The 27,173-nt window shown below is 39.1% G+C and overlaps 1 protein-coding gene across 7 annotated transcripts in view; it reads right to left on the bottom strand.

Annotated features, from left to right (window-relative positions):
- The window catches only part of LOC126484369 (methyltransferase-like protein 25B), a 96,797-nt gene that overhangs the window by 25,664 nt on the left and 43,960 nt on the right, over positions 1-27,173 (bottom strand). For all 7 annotated transcript variants that reach the window (XM_050107843.1, XM_050107840.1, XM_050107847.1 and 4 more), the window contains 2 exons: positions 19,350-19,494; positions 3,301-3,410 (listed from right to left, as the gene is read on the bottom strand). In XM_050107843.1, the coding sequence (XP_049963800.1) occupies positions 3,301-3,410; positions 19,350-19,494 (255 nt within the window). The remainder of the gene's footprint in view (positions 1-3,300; positions 3,411-19,349; positions 19,495-27,173) is intronic.

The following is a 27,173-nucleotide window of genomic DNA, read 5'->3' as shown; positions in this document are numbered from 1 at the left end:
CAGACTGTTTTACCAATTGTGCGCAACGATCTGTGTTTATTCACTGGCAATTTCATCATCAGTATCTTTGTACGCTAATTTCTGTTTTAATAATTCTGGCAGTTTGTCATCACTGGGACAATTATCACAGTGATTAAGCATACAGTCATAGAATTCAGAGTCACACACAAGAAATTTTATAAGTTCGTTGTATGTTTCTTCAGTGTTTTCCGCATCCAAAAGCAGTTTTATGTTTTGGTGGATCCCCCTCCCCCCTTCCCCAACACACACACACACTGAATGAGTGCTGGCAGGATCAGCTAAAATACACCACTTCGGTCTTAGTGAACATTTAGATAGACCAAGGATTCTCCCATTCAAAATAAGAGTGCAGTTCTCTTAAGTTTCAAAGAATGAGTCTTTCTAGCATATATACATTCTTCTGAATGCTAACTTTGTCTTTTGCTCCTGGTAACATTCGAGCATATTCATAATTTTGGTAGAAATCAGTGACAATCTATACCACTTCATCAGCAATAACTTTCCCCCTTTTTGGTTTAGGAATTGATAAAATACCCATTTATGTTTTCAGTTTCCTTGTTTGTCAAACCACATACTCACTAACATTGAATTCTGACATTATGTTTTCTTTTGATGAAGATCATGGAGCTAAAGTTAAAATTTGAATTTTTTTTTTCAGGCATTCTAACACTAACCACTTTTTCTTTCACTAACAATATCATGGCATCAAAATCTTTGGCTTTCTTAACAATTTCATCATAAAATTTTTCTTCTATGTGGTCAGAATCTTCAATACTGCAATCTAATGCCCTGCACACTTTTCCTTCCTAAACATGCTTCATTTTTTTCTACCTTCTTTTTGTTATATTAAGCCCTGCTGTGCTTTGGAATGGAGAGAAGTTTTAAGGGAGAACACCCCCAAATCATGTTAAGTTTTATTTGTATCCTCAATATTTTGATTTTGACTTTTCAGTAATGATTCATGAAATGTCACCTCTGGGTCACCTGCAACACTTTCATTTCTATCACTGATGTCAGTTCCTGTTCACAAATCTTACAAAATGTAGAGCACAGTTTTTGGTCTGGTTTTACATAGATTCTTTTAGCACTTAATGTTTTTGTTAAAGACAAGCAAACTGACCTCCAGGATTTTTTACTATTTGTCTGTGTTTTTTGAAAGGATCACAACGAGTTCTTTGATGACCTTCTAAAACTTGTAAGTAATAGTATCTGTGGTGTCCACGTATAGTAGCACTTTCTTGATGTTGTGGAAAGCTAATATTGGATCGCAGCAATATCAAATCTTGTTGGTGCTCACTCAGCTCTTATGTTTTTTGTGAAGTTTTTACTAAGGTATAGGTTGTCAAATGACATAGTGCTTTTAGTAATTTTCCAACAATGCATGAATTCACATTTTCCATTGCAATTAACTGAGCACTAATTCACTTAAAACATACTTTATACAAGTGGAATGATAGGGCCACACCACAAACACATATGACATATCTCACAGAAAGACAAAGAGCAACTGAGGTGAAATAGACAAATGGTTACATGCCAGTTATTCTCAACAATGAATTTTAGCAACTGTTGCGGTGTTTTCATGCCTATACAGGTTTTAAACAAGCTACTGCTGCCTAAGAAAACTTTTTTATCGCTGTGAGCAAGTGATTGGCTGAATATATAAATCATATATATTACAGTCTTTAAAAAAATTACTGAATTAATCAAATGAAAGGAAATAAATTTTCAGACTTAAAGTTAACTTGCTTGCCTGGAATGAGTTATACCTAAATACGCTAATTTGATACCCTTGCGTCTGAGGCAGTGAGTGGATGAGCTTACTTAAAATGACTCTTTTTCCAACACAGCAAAAAGTATTTTGATTTCAGATGCGTGTGTCAATTAGCAGAAGAACCGATAAAATTTCTATTTTATTAGAAAGCTTACAATCTAGAGGATTATTTAAGACCAAAATCAGGTTCCCAGCAGGTTGGAGAAATGTGGTATACGGATTTTTCTGCATTCTTGCAATTTTTCTGAAATTGAAAATTGACATACATTAATGTTTGTAAAAAAATTTCTTTGTAGCTTTGCTACTTCGAAACTGGATATCTGTTAACAATATGTTTTACTTAATTTATGAAAAAATTTCAAATCAAAAGTTTCATAAACATCTGAGTATGGACATTTATGTAGATAAGTACCATTTTGCATTGAAATTCTTGCAGATCCCAGTTATCAGAATATCACTACATTTAAAATTCAATATAAAATAGAGTTGTGGTTTGAGCCCAAAAAGATTTGTAAGAAGTTCCTAAGTTATAAGAATAAGCAAATGTGCAAAGTTTTGTGAAAATATGAGATTGAGGGTTACACATCTTTGAATTATTGCATGTTTTGATGTGGAATGACCCAATCCTGTTACCCCCTGGCTCAGAATATCTGTACCCCAACTGTCTGCGTGTAGTGTTAATCACGTGAAAATGAGCAGACGTTTTCTCAATGTTAGGTACCTGTTCAGTATTCACCTAGTGGAATGAAGGAAACTCACTAAAAAGTATATCCAGGCTGACCAGCGCACTGCCCTTTATTGTTACTCTGTCAGGCGAATTCAATCTGAGGCTGGCATACCTCACTGTTGTGGAAATCACACTTTAACACACAGACTATCTGAGCAGGTACATAGTTGAGTTTCAGTGTGCAATTTTAACTCATTTTTCTTTGTCCTGTTCCTTCATTGTCTTTTTCTTTCTCTCACAAAGTCTATCCTCCTCCTTCATTTTTCTATTAGTACCTGTCTCCATTACTTCATACCAAATTTTTTTCCCCCTATTACTTTACCCCTCATCACACCATCTTTTTGTTCAACTCTTCCAGTTTACACACTTTTGTTTTCTCTGAGTTGATTAGCTGTAAATCATTTCAATACTTTGAATTTTGAATCAAAGTTAGCAATCCATTGTTACTTCCCAATCTTTTCAAAACTTGTGTCCACTCTGATGTAAGGTTTGCCTGAATTCTTTCTTCTCTCCACCAGCTGCGGTGCTATCCTTTTTATCTTGCCTATTTCTTACCTGTTCCTTCTTATAAAGATGCTGGTTGAAAGTTATGAATGAGATACAACATCTACTTTTTGATTCTTATGTCTATTCTCTTCAATACTTAGCAGTTGTTTGTGTTTTAATTATTAGCTTGTGTGTGGTCTCATCTGAACGTACTATACAGAGAAAATTTTGGCAACTCCTGGGAACACAAATGCAATCTTCAGTGACTATCTTGTGCATTAGCTGTACTTACTCTCGAAAATTCAGGCCACTGTAATGTTTGATGCTTTTGACAACAGAGTGCCGTAAATGAGGCCAATGCTTGACCAAAATCTTCTCAAGAAGAGCCCGAAAACAATGAATCTGAAACAGTAGTTACTTACTAAATATGTGAGTAACACAAGAAACTGAAGTTACATTAGAACATCAAATCTGAAACACACACTTGCTAAAAGAAAACTGATAGGACACTCTGCAATCTTCAATAGCAAATAAATATATGATACATGCCTTATAACAGTACTAATGAATGATCACTTCTTTGTATACAGTAAGACCATGATAATTCAGCACTCGATAGTCTGGCAGACCTAATTGTCCAGCCTGCATCAGAAATTTTCCTTTATTTCTAGCTTGGTGTGGTCTGTTGTACAACCCAATGCCTCAAAGAAACATCCACACCCACTAATGAAAAGAGTGCATTTTCAGTACAAGACACTGACAAAAATGTAGTTATCGAAGAAGAAACACCTACAGCCCACATCTGTTGCACTGAGACTTCAGAAGCCTCACACACTTTTGTGACATTCATTGAGAGTAGTCAACAATAGAACACTTCTGAAGTTACGAAGGTGCACATACAAAAAACAATTTTTTTCAGAAATATCTCAATCCAAGAAACAAGTCAGCATTTCTGTAATGTTCCAGTGGGCTCTGAAGAATATCTCAGCTACACTAATAGTGGTATATACCAGTCATACATATTCCATGACCACAAAAAAAATCATATTTGTGCTATTCTTAAAGACAGTGATTCCAATTAAACTGCACCATATTCTTGGCATAAATGTTTATTAATCAGCTTGTTGTTAATCTTCTGAAATTAGTGCTGCTGATTTTATTTTGTAATGAGCGTAAAAAGGATTATTTATGTATATTGAACTTTTGAAAGCCTTTGAGCTTTAAACTGGTTTAATACAGCAGTGCAGAATTCGACTTTTAATTCATTTTTGTCTTTCCAGAAAAGTAGTACACACTTTTAATTTTTTTGTAGTGTAACTTCTGCTGTTGTGTTTAACAAATAGCAGATATCCGTTTTGTACCTTAAAACTATATGTTTCACTTATATCCCTTATTTTAAACCAGGTTTTTAAAAATGACCGTGATAATCTGGTATATCTGATAATCTGGCATTTACATGTCCCAGAGCACACTGGACTACCAAACTCCTACTCTATACTGAAGCACACAATCACAATACTCATATAAAATTAGTATTTTGTCAAGTATAAATATCTGGAACAAAAACTTCAGTTGCAAGAATAAATTTAACTGAATTTCTGGACTATTGTGTTGCTTTGATACAAAACTACAACTGACCTGTACAGTTTCCTGAGAGTTACCATATTCTGTACATGATGCATCAGCAACATGTTTGGCAAAACTGACAGTGCTGAGACAAAATGATATTTACTTTAACGTGAAGGACAAGTGCACAGTACAGTTAACAACAGGGTTGGTAGTGCCTTGTTGGCATACAGTAACAGCAATGTGTCACAAAAGGACATAAATAATTTAAGAGTAAAGGAAACAACTTGCTTAGTAATACAGGTATTGAGTCGTTCACTGGTATATAAACAACAACATTGGAAGCTTTCAGACTCAAGAGTGTGCACACATACCAACACACACATACCCCTGTACAGCTATGTTTCCCTACATACTCATTCTCATCTTCATTAGTCACATGATTTATCAGCACTAAGCAACACAGTCATGTGTGACACCCAGTGCTACTGGTCGCAATACACACTATCCATACCTACCTACATCTACATCTACATCTACATCGATACTCCGCAAGCCACCCAACGGTGTGTGGCGGAGGGCACTTTACGTGCCACTGCCAGTACCTCCCTTTCCTGTTCCAGTCGCGTATGGTTCGCAGGAAGAACGACTGCCTGAAAGCCTCCGTGCGCGCTCTAATCTCTCTAATTTTACATTCGTGATCTCCTCGGGAGGTATAAGTAGGGGGAAGCAATATATTCGATACCTCATCCGGAAACGCACCCTCTCGAAACCTGGCGAGCAAGCTACACCGCGATGCAGAGCGCCTCTCTTGCAGAGTCTGCCACTTGAGTTTATTAAACATCTCCGTAACGCTATCACGGTTACCAAATAACCCTGTGACGAAACGCGCCGCTCTTCTTTGGATCTTCTCTATCTCATCCGTCAGACCGATCTGGTACGGATCCCACACTGATGAGCAATACTCAAGTATAGGTCGAACGAGTGTTTTGTAAGCCACCTCCATTGTTGATGGACTACATTTTCTAAGCACTCTCCCAATGAATCTCAACCTGGTACCCGCCTTACCAACAATTAATTTTATATGATCATTCCACTTCAAATCGTTCCGCACGCATACTCCCAGATATTTTACAGAAGTAACTGCTACCAGTGTTTGTTCTGCTATCATATAATCATACAATAAAGGATCCTTCTTTCTATGTATTCGCAATACATTACATTTATCTATGTTAAGGGTCAGTTGCCACTCCCTGCACCAAGTGCCTATCCGCTGCAGATCTTCCTGCATTTCGCTACAATTTTCTAATGCTGCAACTTCTCTGTATACTACACCATCATCCGCGAAAAGCCGCATGGAACTTCCGACACTATCTACTAAGTCATTTATATATATTGTGAAAAGCAATGGTCCCATAACACTCCCCTGTGGCACGCCAGAGGTTACTTTAACGTCTGTAGACGTCTCTCCATTGATGGCAACATGCTGTGTTCTGTTTGCTAAAAACTCTTCAATCCAGCCACACAGCTGGTCTGATATTCCGTAGGCTCTTACTTTGTTTATCAGGCGACAGTGCGGAACTGTATCGAACGCCTTCCAGAAGTCAAGAAAAATAGCATATACCTGGGAGCCTGTATCTAATATTTTCTGGGTCTCATGAACAAATAAGGCGAGTTGGGTCTCACACGATCGCTGTTTCCGGAATCCATGTTGAAAGTAGATTCTGGGTTTCCAGAAATGACATGATACGCAAGCAAAAAACATGTTCTAAAATTCTACAAGAGATCGACGTAAGAGATATAGGTCTATAGTTTTGCGCATCTGCTCGACGACCCGTCTTGAAGACTGGGACTATCTGTGCTCTTTTCCAATCATTTGGAACCCTCCGTTCCTCTAGAGACTTGTGGTACACGGCTGTTAGAAGGGGGGCAAGTTCTTTCGCGTACTCTGTGTAGAATCGAATTGGTATCCCGTCAGGTCCAGTGGACTTTCCTCTATTGAGTGATTCCAGTTGCTTTTCTATTCCTTGGACACTTATTTCGATGTCAGCCATTTTTTCGTTTGTGCGAGGATTTAGAGAAGGAACTGCAGTGCGGTCTTCCTCTGTGAAACAGCTTTGGAAAAAGGTGTTTAGTATTTCAGCTTTACGCGTGTCATCCTCTGTTTCAATGCCATCATCATCCCGTAGTGTCTGGATATGCTGTTTCGAGCCACTTACTGATTTAACGTAAGACCAGAACTTCCTAGGATTTTCTGTCAAGTCGGTACATAGAATTTCACTTTCGAATTCAATGAACGCTTCACGCATAGCCCTCCTTACGCTAACTTTGACATCGTTTAGCTTCTGTTTGTCTGAGAGGTTTTGGCTGCGTTTAAACTTGGAGTGGAGCTCTCTTTGCTTTCGCAGTAGTTTCCTAACTTCGTTGTTGTACCACGGTGGGTTTTTCCCGTCCCTCACCGTTTTACTCGGCACGTACCTGTCTAAAACGCATTTTACGATTGCCTTGAACTTTTTCCATAAACACTCAACACTGTCAGTGTCGGAACAGAAATTTTCATTTTGATCTGTTAGGTAGTCTGAAATCTGCCTTCTATTACTCTTGCTAAACAGATAAACCTTCCTCCCTTTTTTTATATTCCTATTAACTTCCATATTCAGGGATGCTGCAATGGCCTTATGATCACTGATTCCCTGTTCTGTACATACAGAGTCGAAAAGTTCGGGTCGGTTTGTTATCAGTAGGTCCAAGATGTTATCTCCACGAGTCGGTTCTCTGTTTAATTGCTCGAGGTAATTTTCGGATAGTGCACTCAATATAATGTCACTCTATGCTCTGTCCGTACCACCCGTCCTAAACATCTGAGTGTCCCAGTCTATATCTGGTAAATTGAAATCTCCACCTAAGACTATAACATGCTGAGAAAATTTATGTGAAATGCATTCCAAATTTTCTCTCAGTTGTTCTGCCACTAATGCTGCTGAGTCGGGAGGTCGGTAAAAGGAGCCAATTATTAACCTAGTTCGGTTGTTTAGTGTAACCTCCACCCATAATAATTCGCAGGAACTATCCACTTCTACTTCACTACAGGATAAACTACTACTAACAGCGACGAACACTCCACCACCGGTTGCATGCAATCTATCCTTTCTAAACACCGTCTGTACCTTTGTAAAAATTTCGGCAGAATTTATCTCTGGCTTAAGCCAGCTTTCTGTACCTATAACGATTTCAGCTTCGGTGCTTTCTATCAGCGCTTGAAGTTCCGGTACTTTACCAACGCAGCTTCGACAGTTGACAATTACAATACCGATTGCTGCTTGGTCCCCGCATGTCCTGACTTTGCCCCGCACCCGTTGAGGCACCTAACCTGTGGATCTCCCTGTGTGTGTGTGTGTGTGTGTGTGTGTGTGTGTGTGTGTGGTCTGAAGGACTTGACATAAAAGTGAGGCAATTTTCTGTCTTTACCATGAGCCCGTCTCCCATCTGCTGCTGAGTGCCACCTTTATTTGGTGAGGAGCACTACTCTCATGTACATGTTATTTTAAGCCGTGGTTGTGAGGTATGGAAACTGGGGAAACAGAAAAAAGAAAAAAAATAGAAGAAACAGAGCTAGAGATGCAGAAATGAGCCACAAAACATCATGGACTGAAATAAAATCTTACTAAAAGAAATTAAAGAGAAAGGACATTGATTAACGTGATATGAAGGAGAACGACTAAATTATTTGGAAACCTAATTTGACTTAACACCTTAATTTTAAAAAAAGTTCTGAAGGAAAAGCTCTGGTAAAATATTAAGGGGGCCCAGAATATCCATACTGCAAAGTGGAGAGGCCTGGGGTGGGTGGCATCTACATTGACAGGGCTGAGTTGAGCTTGTGGGTTGTCATCAGGATATTATCTGATGGTGGCTCACAAAAACATCATTCACTGTCACACATTTATTAGAAAACAAGCTACACCACTCATAGCATCATCCTATGGTAGTAAGGCCCCCTCAGCATATGCTGAAAGCACAAACGTCGGGGGTGTTGATGCAAAAAGCAGCCACCGACCAGCTGGTGGGTGAGCTGGAATGCTAATGCATGACAGCTGTGGCACAATGCACACTGTTGCAGTAAAACTGTGTAACTCAGGACAGGGTGCACCTGCAGATGCAGAAGCCCCACCATGACTGTTACAGAGGAAGGTAGCCCCAAGCAGTGGTGTCCGCCCCTGCAAGCAGTGGTGTACAGCATCAGTTTGCCTGAACAAGTACAAGCAGTTTGTTAGCTGCACAACCGCAGTCACGAATGGCTGCCCTCCAAGTCAAAAGTCCAGCATTGGCTAAAGTGGGCCCAAAGATGGCCCACAGCTGGAAGGTGCCAAGTTCATGGGAGTGGACTTGAAACCAGGTGTCACGTCATGGGTAAGTGAGCCCAAGTCTTGTAATGGCAGCCTGCAACACCCTGTCACCTGGTGTGGACCTCCCCTCATACGAGGTGCTGCCACACTGAGATGATATTGGGGCACCTACGTATGCAACAGCCAAGTATTTGAAAAATCTGCTGTCACCGTATGTGGGGAAATGTTTTCACCACATCCAAAACTCAGAAGACTTCCTGCAACACCTCAAGCAATTACGCATCACAGATTCGGACATGATGGTTAGTTTTGACATGGTATCACTGTTCACCAGGGTCCCACTGAGAGACTCCCTAGAACTGATTGCAGAAAAATTTGATGGTGCTCTACTGGGCCTGTTCAGGCATACACTGACAACCACGTATTTCCTGTACGGGAACCAATATTACTGGCAAACTGAAGGTGTAGCTATGGATAGCCCATTGTCTCCTGTAGTTGCCAACATGTTCATGGAGAGATTTGAGGAGAGGGCATTAGAGACAGCCAGATATAAACCCACATGCTTCTTCAGGTATGTGCATGACACCTTCGTAATCTGGCCTCATGGGAAGGACAGGCTCAATGAGTTTCTGGAACATCTTAACTCGTGCCACCCGAATATCAAGTTCACCATAGAACAGGAGAAGAATGGCCAGCTGCCATTTCCGGATGTACTAGTAAAAAGGAAAGCAGATGGATCAATTGGCCACAGTGTGTATCGAAAACCCACACACACTGATTTATATCTGCAGGCCACCAGTTGGCACTACCCTGCACAGAAGAACAGTGTTCTTAAGACATTGGTCCACAGAGCATGTGCCTTGTCAGACCAAGAAAGTCTACCGACAGAAATAGAGCATCTCAAAACAGTGTTCTGCAAAAATGGATATACACCGAAACAAATTGAGATGGCACTCCAACCAGCCACTACACCAAAAGTTCCAGAAGCAGAGCAAGATGAAGCAAAGAAGGTGGCGTATTTGCCCTATGCTGGCTCTATTTCTGCCAGAATCAGTAGGATCCTCCATAAACACAATATCAAGTGCGTTTTCTGTCCATCCAGCAAGATCGGGGGACTGGTGGGAAATGTCAATGACGATATGGGTTTGCAGAAACCAGGGATTTATAATATACCTTGCCAATGTGGCATGTCCTACATTGGCCAGACGACAAGAACAGTAGATATCTGGTGCAAGGAACATTAGAGGCACACCCGATTAATACAGGCAACAAAATCAGCCATTGCTGAACACTGCCTAGAACTAGGTTATGCTATGAATTATGAAGAAACTGAGTTTCTAGCACAGACGGCCAGATTTTGGGACAGTGTAATAAGGGAGTCAATAGAGATAAAAGTGACCGATAATCTCATGAACCGTGACACGGGGTACCAGCTAAGTACAGCCTGGGATCCTGCTCTGGAATTGCTGAAGAAGCAATGGGGACAGCTGCAGCACTCCACAAATAGAAGAACTGAATGCGTAGACATGGAGAACGATCCCCATAGAGAGATCCAGGCGCACCAGGCCAGATATGGAACACCCAGGGTCGGGACTGATGGGCGTGGACTGCAGAGGGAACATCTAGAACCGCAGCGGACCGAAAATGGGATGGCAACGCTCCAGCAGATCACAGTGAGTGGGAAAGGACCACAGGGAGAATGCCTGGTACCACAGATGGGATTCCAGACCGAAGATGGAACACCTAGGAGTGCGTCTGGTGGGCGCGGACCGCAAAGAGAACACCCAGGACTGCAGCGGACGGAAAAGGGAATGGCAATGCTCCAAAAGACCGCATTGAGCGGGCGCGGACCGCAGAGAGAGCGTCTGGTGGAGGGGGAAGGCCACAGGCATAAATACTGGACCAGGTCCATTCGAGTAGTAGTCTCAGGTCGCACCTGATAAAGGTAACGAGTTACACTACCAAAATATCGTGCAAGTACGATGCTGATATCCGGCAGAACACGACGCTGATATCCGGCAGAACACTCGACAACCCAAGATGTCATTAGATCGCCGGGAAAGCCTGAAGTATTACACAATATGACTCCTTATTTATTATACTGTAACAATGTCATCAGAGAATCAGAACTAGGCATGCTATGACTGATTTTGGATGACCAGAAAGGATTCTTTAAATGGCCCATGAAGAAGTTGGTTAGGTAAGTGCCATTCAAGTGCTCTCAATAGTGTCGCAGCTTTGTTTGCAGAGGGTACATTTAAAGAAGACAGTTACTGGAGACGATATTACCGAGACTATTATGAAAGAACTAGTGGGGTCAGAATCTGCTAAACTACGCCACAGACACAAAGGATTCCCAGTGGGAATATGAGTTCCACATGGTACAAACACAGAAAATGCAGAGAGCAAGTGGAAAAAGATAAAAAGATGTTTGTCTCTATAATATGTGAGGGTAGGTTGCAGGCAATAGACTGAAGTGAGGTTCTTTTAGAGGGGGCAAAGTAACTAGTCACAAAGGAATATCCTGGGTAGCTTAGTTTACAGGTCTTGAGAAGCACGTAGAAAAATGGAAGCCCAGAAAGTTGAAGGAATGAGGAACAATCCAGGAAAAATCTTTGTGAAGAGGCTAGGGATCTGATGAGGGATTGGAAGTTATATTGCTGGACTTCTAGAATGGGGTCACTATAAAAGGGGTTTGTAAGAGGATTTGTTCAAAAGCTGGCAGAGGTAATTGTTGAAATTCAGAATGACAGTGATGACAGCATTTTATGCAATGAAGAGAGGTGCAGGTGGTAGTTCTTTCAGTATTAATGAAGTATGACTGGAAAGGGATCACTGAAGAAGAGGTTTGTAAGAGGATCTGTTGAAAAGATGGCAGAATCCCTCTGTGAGGTAATCACTGAAGTTTACGACTGTGATGGCATCTTTTCCTGCAATGAAGAGAGGTATAGGTGCTAGCTCTTTCAGTGCTTGGTTGGAAAGACACCAGAATCAACATCAACACTTTCTATTAAAAAAAAAAAAAAAAAAAAAAACAGGCTGTTATAATGTTTGCTTCCAAATGACATTGATCAGAGCTGCATTTGTAGAAGAGAAATTGTCCATGATTTACATCTTCTTCTCACATTTTTCCTTTATTTCATCCTTTTGGTGTCACTGGGCACATGAATGGTCCTTCACGCCTCAATATCTTATATTATTGAGACTTTTAATCTCCTATTATAGAAATTGGCATTCTGATTTTGTGCCATGGCTGTGGTTCCACCATTACATCATCTTATAACAGGTGCAACATAAGTCTGAGCCTACAGATTTTTTTGGATAACTTGTCTGCATAATTTTTTATTTACTCTTCAACCATTTCCATTACAACTGATACACGGTGAACTGCACAGGCCATATTGCATCATTCTGATTACATTGTATCACAGTTATTGTTCTAATGCAGACAACACAGACTATCAAATTACATCAGTACAGGGAATCGAACACAAGTAAAAGGCATGCATAACTAATTAATTAATTTAGCCACATTAAATCAGTAATTACCTTATAAATATACCTCACAGGGAGATTTCAATGTCAGAAAAAACCTTTCTGCACAAAATTCAAATGGATGACTTGAATAAGTACATATTTTTAAAATTTTTTAGGGGAAAAGTAGTTATTTTTAATTTTAAATGTTATTCATATTGTCGTCTTCTTGCAAACCCAGTTCAATCAAACAACTCTGAGTAATATTCACAAATTAAAAGAACAGGCATTCTGCAACGGACTCCTTTTAAACATATATGCAATTATGTTATAAACTGGTATTCAGCAAAGAACAGTGACAGTCAAAATGTATTTTGACTTATGATTGATCACACAGATTCTCAAATAGAACTGCTACAGGACAGCTGTGATAGTTGTTATTGAGCTCTTGTATAAACCAGATGTGTGTTTAATATTGCTGTTCAATGATTCTAATGAGAACATTCATACTCAACAATGCCACCGAGTAAAAGATATGTATCTTTATTTATCTAAATGTGGACTTCACTGCACTTGGGGCATTTGTCAGATGTATTTCAACATAAAAATGCCATGGAAATGTTTAAGAACACTCAATCAGAAAAAGTTTTATTCTGAGCTACTGATGTTAATGAAAAATGATTTAAGCTTTTACAAACTGATTTTTGCATATGAAAATCATTTTAAAGAGCAAAACCAATTTAATTGCCAAAATAAATTTGTCACCGTATTTGAATGTAATTATTTTCTGTTTTCTTGTGCCCACAGTCCAACAATATTTAGAAAGGCAACACTTTATGCCTGGACTGTTATTAAATGTTTTATTCACTAGCATGATTTTGGTCTGTTAAGCCAGACTCAACCGACATGTAACAACATTAGTGCTTAAAGATCAGTTAAACATTATGAACACATTCTGTTCCCAAACATATTTGGTGAAAATAAAATTACTATTACCTTTTTTTCACAAAATTATCTCTTCTTTCTTCCCTATGAAATGCACAATGCATGTCATCCTTTTAAGAGGGCATTGTCCTCATGTCAACCACGTTTACATATTTCATAAGTTGACACCTGATTATATGCATTTGTATATTCTGCTCCTTTTCACCAGTTATTGCTTATTTCAACTAAAAACTAGTGACAATGCCTATTTTCACTCTATGTTTACAATATTATAAAAAATTAAATGGGCGCTCTCTAGCTCGATCTAGTTTTGATTTCTCACTGATTGACCATGACCTAGAATGCTTGCAATTGCTAACCGAGAGGCCACTGCAAAATTGTCCTAACTACTGACGATCCCTAGCTTGATCTAGTCTTGATGTCTCAAAGATTGACAGCGACCTAGAACTGCGTGCAATTGCTAACTGAGAAGCCACTGCCTAGTGAAAACATTACAGAAGAGGAACAAGAACAGGCAGACATAGTCAATGCTCCTCTGCCCACGCTCCCAGTTAATCCCCTCCACTGTCATACCATACACATCGGCAACAATTAAATTAAACTACGCAAGCTTTTAGTCACATCTCCATTGTTTCAGTTTAGCTTTCTGTTTACTTGTACACAGTTTGAATGTGTTTATGACGTGTAGTGTGTAACATGTTGTGCGCCATGCTGCTCGAAAAAAGAAACATCGTTTCGTGGATAGCTGACAATCCTGGAACATTTACATAAGACAGAATTGTTTTATATTGTTGAGTTTGTGAGAAAAATGTTTCGTACAAAAAAAGGTTTCAAATAGACCAGCATGTCGAGACAAATCTTCATATCGCAGGGATGCAGAAGAAAGGTCCACAGCAACAACTTCTGACAACAGCAAGTTGCAGTAGCAGGGATTTGTCCAAAGGTAACCAAAAAAGTCAATTTAACATGGATCTATGTGAAGCATTCATTGCAAGCAATATTCGTCTTCACAAACTTACAAATCCTGTCCTCAAAGGCTTCCTGCAAATATTGCTTAAATGAAAATATACCAGGTGGATCAACATTGTGTAAAAATTAAATACCAACAATTTACGTAAATGTTCTAGAAGAAATATGCAATGAACTCGAGGACAGCATTATCTGTATTTCAGTTGACAAAGGTACAGACACTTGTGGCCATTACATTGCAACTTTAATTGTTGGTGCTTTAAAAGAAGAGCCTTCTTCTTCCTATTTAGCGGTCTGCAAAGAACTTGAAAAAGTAAATCATTCTACGATCACCAGATTTGCGAATGAGGGTACTAGAAAAATATTTCCAGAATCTTCTGCAGATGAAAGGGTGTTTGTGTTTATTTCAGATGCTGCTCCCAATATGATCAAAACAGAAAAAGCCCTCCAAGTATTTTATCCCTATTTGATGCATGTGATGTGATTTGCTCATAGAGTACAGAAGTGAATGTAAACAAATTAATTTCATCCACAAAGAAAGTGTTTCAAAATGTTCCTGCTCGAGTCAAAAGACCTACAAAGAAAAACTACTAAATATGCCTTTACCTCCCGAACCAGTGGTAACTCACTGGAGTACATGGGTCAAAGCAGTGTTGTTACACAATGAACATTTCGAAGCCATTAGAGGGGTAGTAAACAACTTTGATAGTGCAGAGGCTTTGGCAATTTGCCAGTTCAAGGAAGCTTTCAATCACTCAGGTATTAAAAAAAGACGTTGCTGTGATTAGCACTCATTTTTCCCATATACTGGCAAGTATTAGAAAGCTCGAAACTCAAGATTTGGTGTTGAATGTATCTATTCAGTTAAGGATAAAATTATTCTAGTGAGATCCTCATTGACGAAAGTATTCGCAAGAAAACTTAAAAAACAGTTTGAAAATATTTTAAATAACCCCGGCTTTGAACCCTTGTGCCAAATTGATAGTTTTATTAATGGGATGAGTGAACTTTTACCAGAAACAATAAGTGCCAACATAGCATCCAAATTCAAATACTGCCCATTTACTTCAGTTGATGTTGAACAGCCTTTTTCTGCTTACAAAAATGTTTCGAATGATCAAAGACATAGTCTTACTACCGAACATTTGGAACGGCACTTGGTCGTTTATATTTACAATAGTAGAAAAATGTAAAACAACTTGTAAAAATGCTTTGCTCCAATAGTATTAATTAAAAGTTAATAGTGATCAAAAAAATTCATGATTGTATGTTATTTTTTAAATAAAATACTATAGACTTTTTGAACATGCCGCTCTGTGTGCAATATACCTTGAAGTTGGTCCTGTACATACTGACTGTTTCGCTACGACTCACTCGCATCACAACAGCAGCAAACAAGGAACTATTCTTGAAATACGGTATGTGTCCCCATTTTGCAACTTCTGAGAAAATAATCCCAGAAAGGCCCCCTTCCTAACCTCTACCAGAAAGTATTCACAAAATGATATCAGCATTCTAAATGTACTGATTTTTCACATGGCCAGTGTTCTTCCTCATACCTGATATGCACAGCTTCGACCTTGAGATATAATGCATGCAGTAACTATCATGTTTTTTAATTATTTGATCTTGGATATTACAACACTTTTCATGCATTTTTTAAGCATTTTTCATGCATATTTTAAGGTTTTTATGATGTGCATAATCCAGTCTCTAATCATAAGTACATGACATTTTTACAGTTGAGAACAAAATGTATTCTTAAAGACGCTGTCATAGCTGTCGCCTGAGGATGCCATTTCTTAATTTTTGGATCATCTGTCCTCTGAATGCTTTGACGCTGCCCGCCATGACTTCTTCTCCTGTCCCCCTTTTCATCTCAGCGTGGCATTTACACCCAATGTCCTCAATTATTTGTTGAATATATTTCAATTTCTGTCTTCCCCCAACAGTTTTTACCCTCGACAGTAACCTCTTGTATCACAGAAGTTATTCCATCATCTTTTAACACATCCATTCCTTTCTTCTTTTCAGTGTTTACCACAGTGTGGAGAACCTCCTCTGTTGCAACATCAGTGTGTATTGATGTTGTTGGCATTGTTTTGCAGTCAGTTGTGATGAGAATAATCTTATCACTGAATTGTTCAAACACTCTGCCCTACCTTCCTATTCATAACAAATCCTACTCCCATTATACCTTTTTATGCTGCTGTTGATATTACCCTATATTTGTCTGAGCACAAATCCTGAACTTCCTTGCATTTCACTTCACTGACTCCCACAATTTCTAGATTGAGCCTTTGCATTTCCATTTCCAGATTTTCTACCTTCCCTACCACATTCAGACTTCTGATATTCCACTTTCCAACTTGTAGAATTTGACTAGCAGAATTTTAGTGCTTTGTTTGTTACTCCACCTTTTTCTTCCGGTTCCCTTCCCCTTGGGAAACTAACCCAGAATCCTTTGCAAGTGGAGAGATCATCATGACACTTTTTCAGTCACAGGCCACATGTCCTGTGGATATTACCTGTTTTTAAGCAGTAGTTTCCAGTGCCTTGTTCATTCTCATACCACTGATCACTGCTGAGTCTTTCACCATTTAGGGGCAATTTCTCACCCCAGTGGTAAGAGCCATGAACCACTGTTCGCCCTCTTTGACAAGGTCATTGGCAGATGAGAGGTGACTACTCATGCTGGAAGTTTCAGCCACCACAGACAGCGATTTTTATACAGCTTTTACTGGAATCAAAATCGGGATCTAGGATTTAAAAAAATCATTCTTCCTAAAAGCTGAACTTCAGCTTCCTATTAGTACCAGCCAGAATCACATTATGCCAGAAATGCATAATAGGCCAAAATCACAATTGTGAATAAACACATTTAATAACACTCCAGGCAGACAATATAATTTCTAAAATTATTTGGATGTCCTACAGAATACTACCTTCCTGCTATGTGAGCCACGCATGCAAGCAAATGGGGCTAAGAAATGATTAATTTATAGAAGTCACGAAAAGTATAGATTGATAATCACTGTAAAGATGACATGTTGAGTTGCAGACAGGCACAACAAAAAGACTTACACAATGAGCTTTTGGCCAAAGCCTTTTTCAGAAATGAAAACACAAAACACATTCACACAAGCAGGCACACCTCACGCACACATGACCGCTATCTCCAGCCGCTGTGGACAGAATGCAACTGTCACACTGAACGAAAGCAATAATATGAAGTGCGGCAGGGAAGAAGGAGGGTAGCACATTTGTAAATTATTGGTGTAGTGAAAGATTGGGTAATTACCTGAATGTTGCAACAAATTAAGATTATATGCTGCACTAAAACTTGAATATGGCCACCTTCGTTTCTCAGTAAATACCCTAATAGATAAGAAGTTCTACTCTATTTGTAGATTTGTAATTTCATAATTTTTCTTACAATACTGCACTGGTTCTGTTTCTTTAGTTCAAGGAATTAGATAACCTTTCTTTGAAAGAGATAAAATAATTAATTCCTTCAACATCCTCAAGAAATATGGTGTAGAATATAATGTGGCCATCAATGAAGTCAGACTCCATGTGTTGAGCAACATCACCAACCAAAGAAGCAGAGATAAACTCTACCTTAAAATCAAATGCAAATCATAAAAACAGCAACATAAAGAATTAAAATGTTTGTACTTAAAAAGTTCTGACGGTTTGTCCTGGCTGGTACTAATGTTTAACCAAGTTCAACTTTTAGTAAGAATTATTCTTTATTTGAATGCAATGAGAGAGAGAGAGAGAGAGAGAGAGAGAGAGAGACGCAAAGTGCTTACAGGGAGGAGAGTTTGCTACACAAACGGAAATGAGTTCAAGGCATAGTTATACAAAGTTTCAGAAATTTGTAACTATTTCTTGCATTCTATTATGGAATTAAAGTGAAAGAGAACATATTGATGTTATGATAGTGAGTTGCTCCAAACAGCCCCCAAATCACTACCAGCATTTAAACTAAAAACTTTTATTTGCACAGGAAAAATTATTGTTACGTGTGGTCTTTAGGAGATGATATGGTTTTGCCTGTTCTGAGCCAAGAAGCAACTCAGCATAGTTAAAGGAAGTACACAGTAATAGCAGTAGTAGTAGTAGTAGTAGTAGTATGTTATTCTGTCTTACGGCAGGTCTTGTCATGGGTTAAGCCTCTTCCACTTTTGTCTGTCCATAGCTAGTCTTTTCATTTCTGAATATTTGTCCCCTTTGATATTGTCCAGCATTTGATATCTTCTTTTTGCTCTTCCCCTTTTCCCCTCCACCATTCCTTCTATTCCTTCCTTCAATAAACAGTCCCTCCTCAAACAATGTCCAATCCAGTTCCGTTTTCTCTCTCTGATGACTTTCAGCATGTTTCTTTCTTCTCCAACTCTTCTTAATAATTCTTCATACCTTACTCGGTCTTTCCATTTCACTTTTTCCATTCTTCTCCATATCCAAATCTCTAGCACCTCCAATCTTCTTTCACCTTCCTTCCTCAATGTCCAGGTCTCCACGCTGAACAGTGCAACGCCAGTCTTTTCCTCAGATCTTTGTTTAGTGGTTCATAAATTAATTTCTGTTTCCTCTTGAATCATTCTTTTGTCATTGCAATTCTTTTTCTAATTTCTGTTGAGCAATACATATCATCCATTATTACAATTCCCAAGTAATTGAAGTTATTCACTTGCTCTATTTCGTCTCTGCCTATTTTCATGCAGCATTTTCTCCCCTTTCCTCCAATTACCATACTTTTCGTACATAGGTAGGATAAAAACAGATTATTGTGGAACAGAGACACAGCATATTTTTCCACTTTTTCAAAAAAAAAAAAAAAAAAAAAAAAAAAAAAAAAAAAAAAAAAACAGCCACCCCACAAACAGGGCACAAGGCTGGGATTTAGGCATACAAAGAACTGAAAATCATTCTATCATTTATGTGGACACATCTGCTCAGGCAACCACTTTGAATATGTATTCTAGCAATTACCTAGTGTGTGTCCAAGACCTAATTACCTGCAAAAAGTACTTACTTTTAAATTCTCATAATCGCCAGCATGAAGACGATCTCTGTATGTCTCTATTGCATGGCATGCTATTTCACGTGCTTCAAAACTCAACATATGTGGCCTCTTGGATACAAAAGTGCTTAGTGGATAGCCCATTAACTTTGGTGTACTGTAATCAATACAAAGTCTTGATTAATAATACACATCACTATTATTTTTTGTCATTATCTATAATGACAAAAAAGTAAACCAGAAGAAATGGTGATTAACAATGGCTGATGGTCTGCTGAAGATGGACGACTGAAATATAAAATTTGAAGAAAAAGTAAAATATGGTGAAAATTACAGCACGAAACATAAAAGCAAAACTTTAAATCAATAAACATATGTGGAAAACTGGCATCAAATACAGTATGTTTTCCACATATCTCTCTAAACCACTGAATTGACTTTAACCAAATTTGGCACACATACTATCTTTCAGTAAGTACTGTTGGGGTAAGGCCTACTGATAGTGAAGTTGGCCTAAGTTGATCCCTGATAGCTGGCAGCCCTGTTGTTAGCTTTCAACTATGAAACGCAAATGGCTGCAGCAAATGCAGTAGTTGTCTATAGAGCTCCAGCGACACAGAGCCATTGCCGTATAGATGTTTAGAAAATTGCATAATGTGACTAGTTGTCGCAGGCGCATGGAGCTTCTGTGTCCAGCCCATTTTGCAACTGTCAGGGATCTTCTTATAGTGCCTTGATTACAGCTCTCATAGGTTTGCAGGTGAGAAGGGCTGCCCTGCACAACAGGAGTGTTGAGCAGGTAGCATCAGAAAGTGTTCCAGGGGCTATGTCCGCTGATGGGAACTGCTGAGCAAAGAGAAGAGGTAGGAGGAGGTGATGGAAAGAGGGGGGTAGAAGGAAATGGACGGAGAGTGGGGGAGGAGGAGATGGTCAAAGAGAAAAGGGGAGGAAAAATTGGACAGAGACAGTGGTAGTGGGCAAACAGAAAAAGGGGGGGGGGGAGGGAAGAGATGGACACAAAGTGGTGGAGGAGCACATAGACAGAGAGATCTGGTAGGAAGATATAAACTGAATGAGAGAAGGAAGAGATGACAGACAGAGGCAGGAGGTGGGTGAGATTGACAAACATTGGGGGAGCAGGAGATGGATAGAGAAAGGGAGAGTTGGAGAGTGGGGAGGAGGATTCTGATAGAGAGAGGGGAAGGAGCAAAATAACCACGCCCAGCATTGAAAAATAATTGCTAAAAGAGAGAGAGAGAGATATTTTTAAGACATAATTTTATAATTATGTTAAGCAATGGCTTCATTTGGAGGATGACAACAGAAAACATGAAAAAGTAAAGCAAATATGTGCACAAGCGGCAATGAAGGAGATAGCACTCTCAATTCAGCATTATGAGAAAAATACAATCAGTATGAAACTAAATGTTTAAATTCAAATCTCAGAGTGCTGATGACAAGGCACAGGTAAGTAGTAGGCCAAACATGAAAACATATACAAAGTTGAGTCTGAAATCTTCCAACCACTTCTGCGCTGCTGGGCATGAAAAATTGTGTTAATGCATGTAGATCCTGCCATCATGCTTGTGATGCTAGCACTGAAGCAACTTTTTACAGCTACATAAACTCATAAATGGGTGATATCAAAATAACCACACCCAGCATTGAAAAATAATTGCTAATACTAACTAAACAATGTGCCAGAACTCTGATCACACACACAAAAAAAACTGGGTGTGACCCAATGAAGCTTAACAGGATACAAATATTTTCAATAAATATAAGTGATTTATCGTGTAGGATTAACAACACTCTCAGGTTACTCCTAGAGGATGCAGATGTCTACAAAATTCTGTCATTTTTGGATGGTTTAATGAAGAAAGGAAGGAAGATTAGAGTTTGACATCCCGCTGACAGCAAGGTCATTAGAGATGGAGCACAAGCTTGGATTATGAAAGAAAGTGGAAGGAAATCGACTGCCTTTTCAAAGGAACCATTCCAGCATTTGCTTGGAGTAATTTAAGGAAACCACAGAAAACCTAATTTGGATGGTCAAACGGTGGTCTGAACTGTCATCCACCCAAATGTGGGTCCACTGGGCTAATGGGTAATTTAAGAAAACATAGAAAGAATTGGGCAATATTTCTTCTAAGTGTACAGACTGGCAGCTCCCTCTTGACTGGTAAATGCTAGGTAATACCCACAAACACAAAAAAGAATCTATAGTTTATAATTATAGCATTGGTGCCAAACTTTTGGAGCCTCTCATAGTGTTTGAATATCTAAGTAGTAACAATATGAAATTTAATGAACTTGTGAAAGCAGTAGCATGAATGAGAGATGTGGAGGGTTTTCCCATTAGATGCTAGACAACTTTAGCAACCTTCTTCAGTAAATCACATTGAAGACTAGTGTGATTTACTCTGGAGAACTGTCCCAATGTTTAGTGTCCTTGACAAGTTTGTCTTGCACCAGATGTCCAGCGAATTCAGTAAAGACCTGCCAGATTCATATATCCCTTACGGAAGCTTGTCACAGATGCTCAGTGAACTGAAATGGCATTGCTAGTTTCATTGTATATTTTATATCAAGATAGATACAAACACAAGTTGTTCTTTACACACAAGATAGGTCAGTTACATTACGCGGTGCTCGGAATAAAGTGAACAGGTGTGGAACACTTTCACAAACAGTATAAGCTGGGTGTTGGTGATGCATGGTTTCACCCAGGGAGTTCGAAGTCAACAATTCTACAATGGAGATCAAGCCTGTTATAAGCAACATATCAAATGCCCTAGAATAAAAGTCCACAGTGAGGTTACCAACACAATATGTAATGGTGTGTAAAGGAGCGCTTCATGTAGAGTATGTGAACAGGTTTCCTGACTATGGTGCCTGCTGATTTAATGTGGGCAAGAAACCAGAGTTTGCCGATATCAGTCACACCTCCTGCCAGCGTCTGCTGACTCACATCTCAATGTCCATGCCCTGCCCCCTATAGAGGCTACTAATCGATCCTCCTCAACACTTGGGGAGAGATACAACAGTATATCTCGTGCAAGGATCATGAAAATAAGATAATGATAGTACATATGGAGGCACACCAACAGCCATTTTTTCCTTTGTCTTTGCGAAAACAAGAAATGGAAAGGAAGGGGCTAATATACGTACAATGTACCCTCCACAATGCCACTGTACAATTGTTTACGGAGGATACACAGGATACCAACAATCTCACAAGAGGATGTAGACAAGGGTCACTAGATGAAACTATACATATCAGTACATATACCCAGAAACATGCATTTTCTCCATAAAAAGTAACAATAAAATCTTCTATGTTCTTAACTCTTGCACTGCAAGCGATGTTCCTTTGGCAGTACATGTCAAAAATTTCTCTACATGACAATCACCATATTTGTCGTACAAACTGTATCCACACATTAAGTTTTGATGCACATATAAGGTGTATATGCACGCAAGGAAAAAAAGTCCCAGATTTCTTGGTTAAAAATAACTTTTCCCAGGTGAAAATACACTTCTTCCTATCTTCTGAGCAGGAAATTCTTGTAAGTGGCTGGTCCTCAATTTGTTGAGTTTTAAATGAGAGTCAAATGCTCTGTGATTTAAGAGATTCATCCAACATTCTCACACGTAACATAATTCATCTTGCATAAAAGGAAATTTATTTTGAGGGTAACGCTTTTCGAAGCACAATTCAGAATATTTTCCCACAACCTGTTAGAAATACGTTCATTTCAGGAGCTGCCAGAGAGCAGCAGAAAACAGGCGTTACTGCACGTGGGCAGTTACTATGACATAGGAAGCCCATATAAAGGCTGTTTAAAAATGAACATACTGGTTTTAAGGTGTTGTAGCATTTATTATGTTCAATTTACAATTGTAAATAATACACCAAATGAAAGAACAACTCAAACAGTTTTGTTTGTATACCTGTGCGCACTGGGAAGAGTAGGGAGTGACAAAAAGTGACTAAAAAAAGTGTTAAACGAGTGCGAGTCTTTCAAGCTTAGCCCTAAGAAATATCCCCGGGAGACTTTATGGGCCTTTATTTTTCGATGAATCAATTGTAACTTATGTTTCTTATCTTGATGTGCTACAGCTATGGCCCGTGTCTCAACAGGGAGAAGCTGAACAACACATCTTTATTTCGGAGCAAGATGGTGAACCGCCTCACTGGCATAGCTCAGTACACAACTGGTTAAACAACGTTGTATCCGACTGGTGGATTGGGCGTAAGGGGCCAGTTGACACAGCATTTTATGCATGACTTCCATGTTCACACATGATCTGATGTGATCATGTGTATGTGCCTCTGATACCAGCTGATCTTCCGTCTTTAGAAACAGTTTATTGCAACAGTTATTCCTGATACACTGCACAAGGTTTCAGAACAACTCGCCTATCGACTCGATGTGTGATCAGTGTTCACACTGAACAATTGTAAGAAAAACCGTTTTTGTTTCTCTTTCATTTGGTGTGTTATTTATAACTGTAAGGTGAATGTAATATGTGCTATAAAGCCTTAAAACCCATATATTCATTTCGAAAAACCTTGTATATACAGTATTCAGAGATCTTACATGATGTCATAAAGGAAATATATCATCATAGGATGCTAGAGCTTCAGAATTTCGTAAACCATACTAAAAAGCATACTTCAGCTTAAAGTGCACGTTCATATGTCCAGATTCACAATGAAGTAGGCCCAAATTGATTTCAAGCTTTTCAGTGCGATTTCTGGGATACAAATTTTCTTGGAGTACCAGTACTGCATTATCTCATGCTTGGTTCTTTATTGTGGCATAATGCCATACATGCCAGAAGATGAAAATGTGCACATGAAATTCAGTGAAAAGTGAAACTACCCAATAGTGTTGAATGAAACACTTTGTTTCTAATAAACTGACTATCTTTGTGGAAAAGGTTGACAAAAATCACATTTATTTAGCAAACTGACAAAAATAACTTCATTGTTCTGCAAGGCGATTAATGCTTGACTCAGGGTGTATATGCTCTGAGACAACTGAGAAATCTGGGAAAAACCCAGGAATTTTTTCATCTGGGAGAAAACTAGGAAAAACCCCAGAAATCCCTGGCAAAACATGGAAATAAAATAAAATCAGAAAACTGAAACTAATAATATATTTCAGCCTTTCATAATTACAAGAATTTATTTTAATTCACTTGACAACCCTCAGCCACAGAAATCTGTTTTGTTTTCGTTTGATGTGAGAGCTGCAAATGAGGAGGAAACACTAAAATCACTAAACGTAAACGTGGCTCATGTGGAGACGGACTCCCTCCCCACTACAACCCAGACTGCTCAGCACATACATGAATCTGGCAGCTTGGGCGCACCAAAAATAAATAAATAAATAAATTTGCAGGATAGCATTTGGCTGCTTGTCACTACTGCTGATAAAGCTAACAGACGCACTTCAAGTAGCTGGAAGTGGGAACAGGTACTGCCCATACGCAACTCAACTGTGCATGCCAATGAGCCTGCTGGCAACTGCTAAAACAAACTTAATGTAAACAACTGTCACATCATGCTTATCGGCAGCACTTTACTGTTATGAAGAAATGCATTGTTTTTGTCCTAAAGGCTTTGACACTGTAGACTAAAACAACGAAAGATTTTCAGAATTCTAAAAAATTCTGGGGGTTTTCCTGGTTTCCTGCCAGGTGAAAAAATTCATGTTTTTTTCCCAGATTTCCCAGTTGCCTCAGAGCATATACACCCTGGCATAATCAAAATGCTTGGTATGAAGTGGATCACTCCAATCACAACCATAACCTGTGGAATTAGCTCTTCGTTTGACCACACAGCAGTCACATAAACAAAACCACAGGAAGATCCACAAGAGAAAATCAAAAGGTTCATATTGAGTAACATTAGTGAGCAAGCACATGGTCCACCTCAAGCTCTCCATAATTTCCCGAATATAATGTTCATATAGTGTACTAAGGAGCTGAGCCCATGTTTCTTTGCATATTTTCAGCTATACCTCTACCTTTTTCAACGTTCTTCTAGTAAAAAAGCAAGTGCCTCTAAACCTGTTGGTGAGGTGGAGGAATGTATGCCCATATCGAACTGTCATCAATTATATATGTCCATAGATTGGTGTCAGAAGCCACAGAAATGAGTGGAATCAGGTTTAACTTCATTCCAAATGTGGCTGTTTCCGCTGTTGAAAATAGATCTCTCACAAAGAAAAATTTGCTAAATTAGTGAATGGAATTTAACAATGAAAATAATCAATTTTTGAGAATATAATGTAATTGGATAGATAAAGAAATCTACACACCAAGTGGGGGTAGGAGAGCACACACATAAAAAAAGGTTTTACTTATGCAAGGTTTCGGAGTCATTAGCTCCTTATCCCGGCAGAAAAGTTGAAGGGGAAAGAAGAGGGGTGAAGGAAAATGACTGGAAGTCTCCTCTGACCCAGGATTCTGGGTAACTTTTCCTAATTCTACCCCTTTTCCTAAACCTCTCCTTTCTTTTCCTTCATCCCTCTTCCTTCCCCTTCAACCCTTCTCCCAGAAAAAGGAGCCACTGCTCCGAAAGCTTGCATAAGTAAAATTCTTTTTTATGTATGTTTTCTCCTGCCACTGCTTGGTGAGTAATTTTTTTTTTATCTATCCAGTTACATCATAGTGAATGGAATTTGCTTTGCAGACTGAGGAAATCCATACAATTGTGTAACAATCTAGAACATAATTTCCCATGTGATGCAAAACCTGTTGAGTCCATAGCCACTACATTCTGGTGGTATAAGTATGGACTTGCTGTTCATGTAGAACATTTTACACAGTACAGTGAGGCACAATCATATTGTGTGCAATGGTTCCTGTATTTATATTCAGGTCCTATTCAAGTCAATGAAATACATCCACTTCAAAGGTGACACTGTGTAGAGTCCTTGGAGCACCAAGTGATCTGTTGACTATGAATGTCCTTGTTCTCTTGGTCACTGCTGTACTGCAGCAAAAATCTGTATGTGCTGGCATCTCATGACATGGAAAACACTGCCAATACAGTTGTCAAGCTTCTCTCCAATTACGTTGCGTTTAACTATAAATTAAAAACATGTTGGTATATTCTGACCACACATATACAAGCTTACAAACTGTGGTACTGAACCATCTACATTAATGACTGAATGGCAAGTGATAACTGAATGCAAGAGAATTCTTGTAAAGAATCCCCCACCACCTTCCCTTCATTCACTCTACGTTCATGCCTTCGTATCTGCAGTCTTTTCCTCTGTTCTGTCTCCCCTTACCAGTCCACTCTTCGACATCACTGTGTGCTACATACAGCTCCTCTGCCTGTGCCAGAGGGGCTGACCAGTGCCACCCTCCAACCCTCCTCACTTCCTTTCACACCCCACTCACTCCACCTGATAAAACCCTTAAACCCCTCACCCAAGTCAATCCACAGTACTACAATGTTGTCAGTCAAGACAATTTATCTATGTAAGGCATACGTGTGTGTGTGTGTGTGGGGGGGGGGGGGGGGGGAGGGAGGGGGGGAGCATGTGTTGTGGGCACATTCACATGCACTTTGTAATAGTTAGCTTTGAAGGAGGACACTGTCCAAAAAATTAGCAACATTTTCAGTCCTGTTGATGTACCTACTGAACACCTCAACTACATGGTGAGTTGGTGTTCCTTCACTATTTCATTATTTGCTTACAAATCATTAATATTTTCATAAGAGTTAACAATGTGGCTTGATTTTGTCTTCTTATAACATGGAAACAGTTCATTTTCAGACAAACATCCCTACAAAAACTTTGTCAACAG

The sequence above is a fragment of the Schistocerca serialis genome, chromosome 6 (genome assembly GCF_023864345.2).
Source record: "Schistocerca serialis cubense isolate TAMUIC-IGC-003099 chromosome 6, iqSchSeri2.2, whole genome shotgun sequence".
In the NCBI taxonomy this organism is placed as follows: Eukaryota; Metazoa; Arthropoda; class Insecta; order Orthoptera; family Acrididae; genus Schistocerca; species Schistocerca serialis.
The sequence above is the reverse complement of the archived record's forward strand: the minus strand, read 5'-3'. Positions and strand labels throughout refer to the sequence as shown.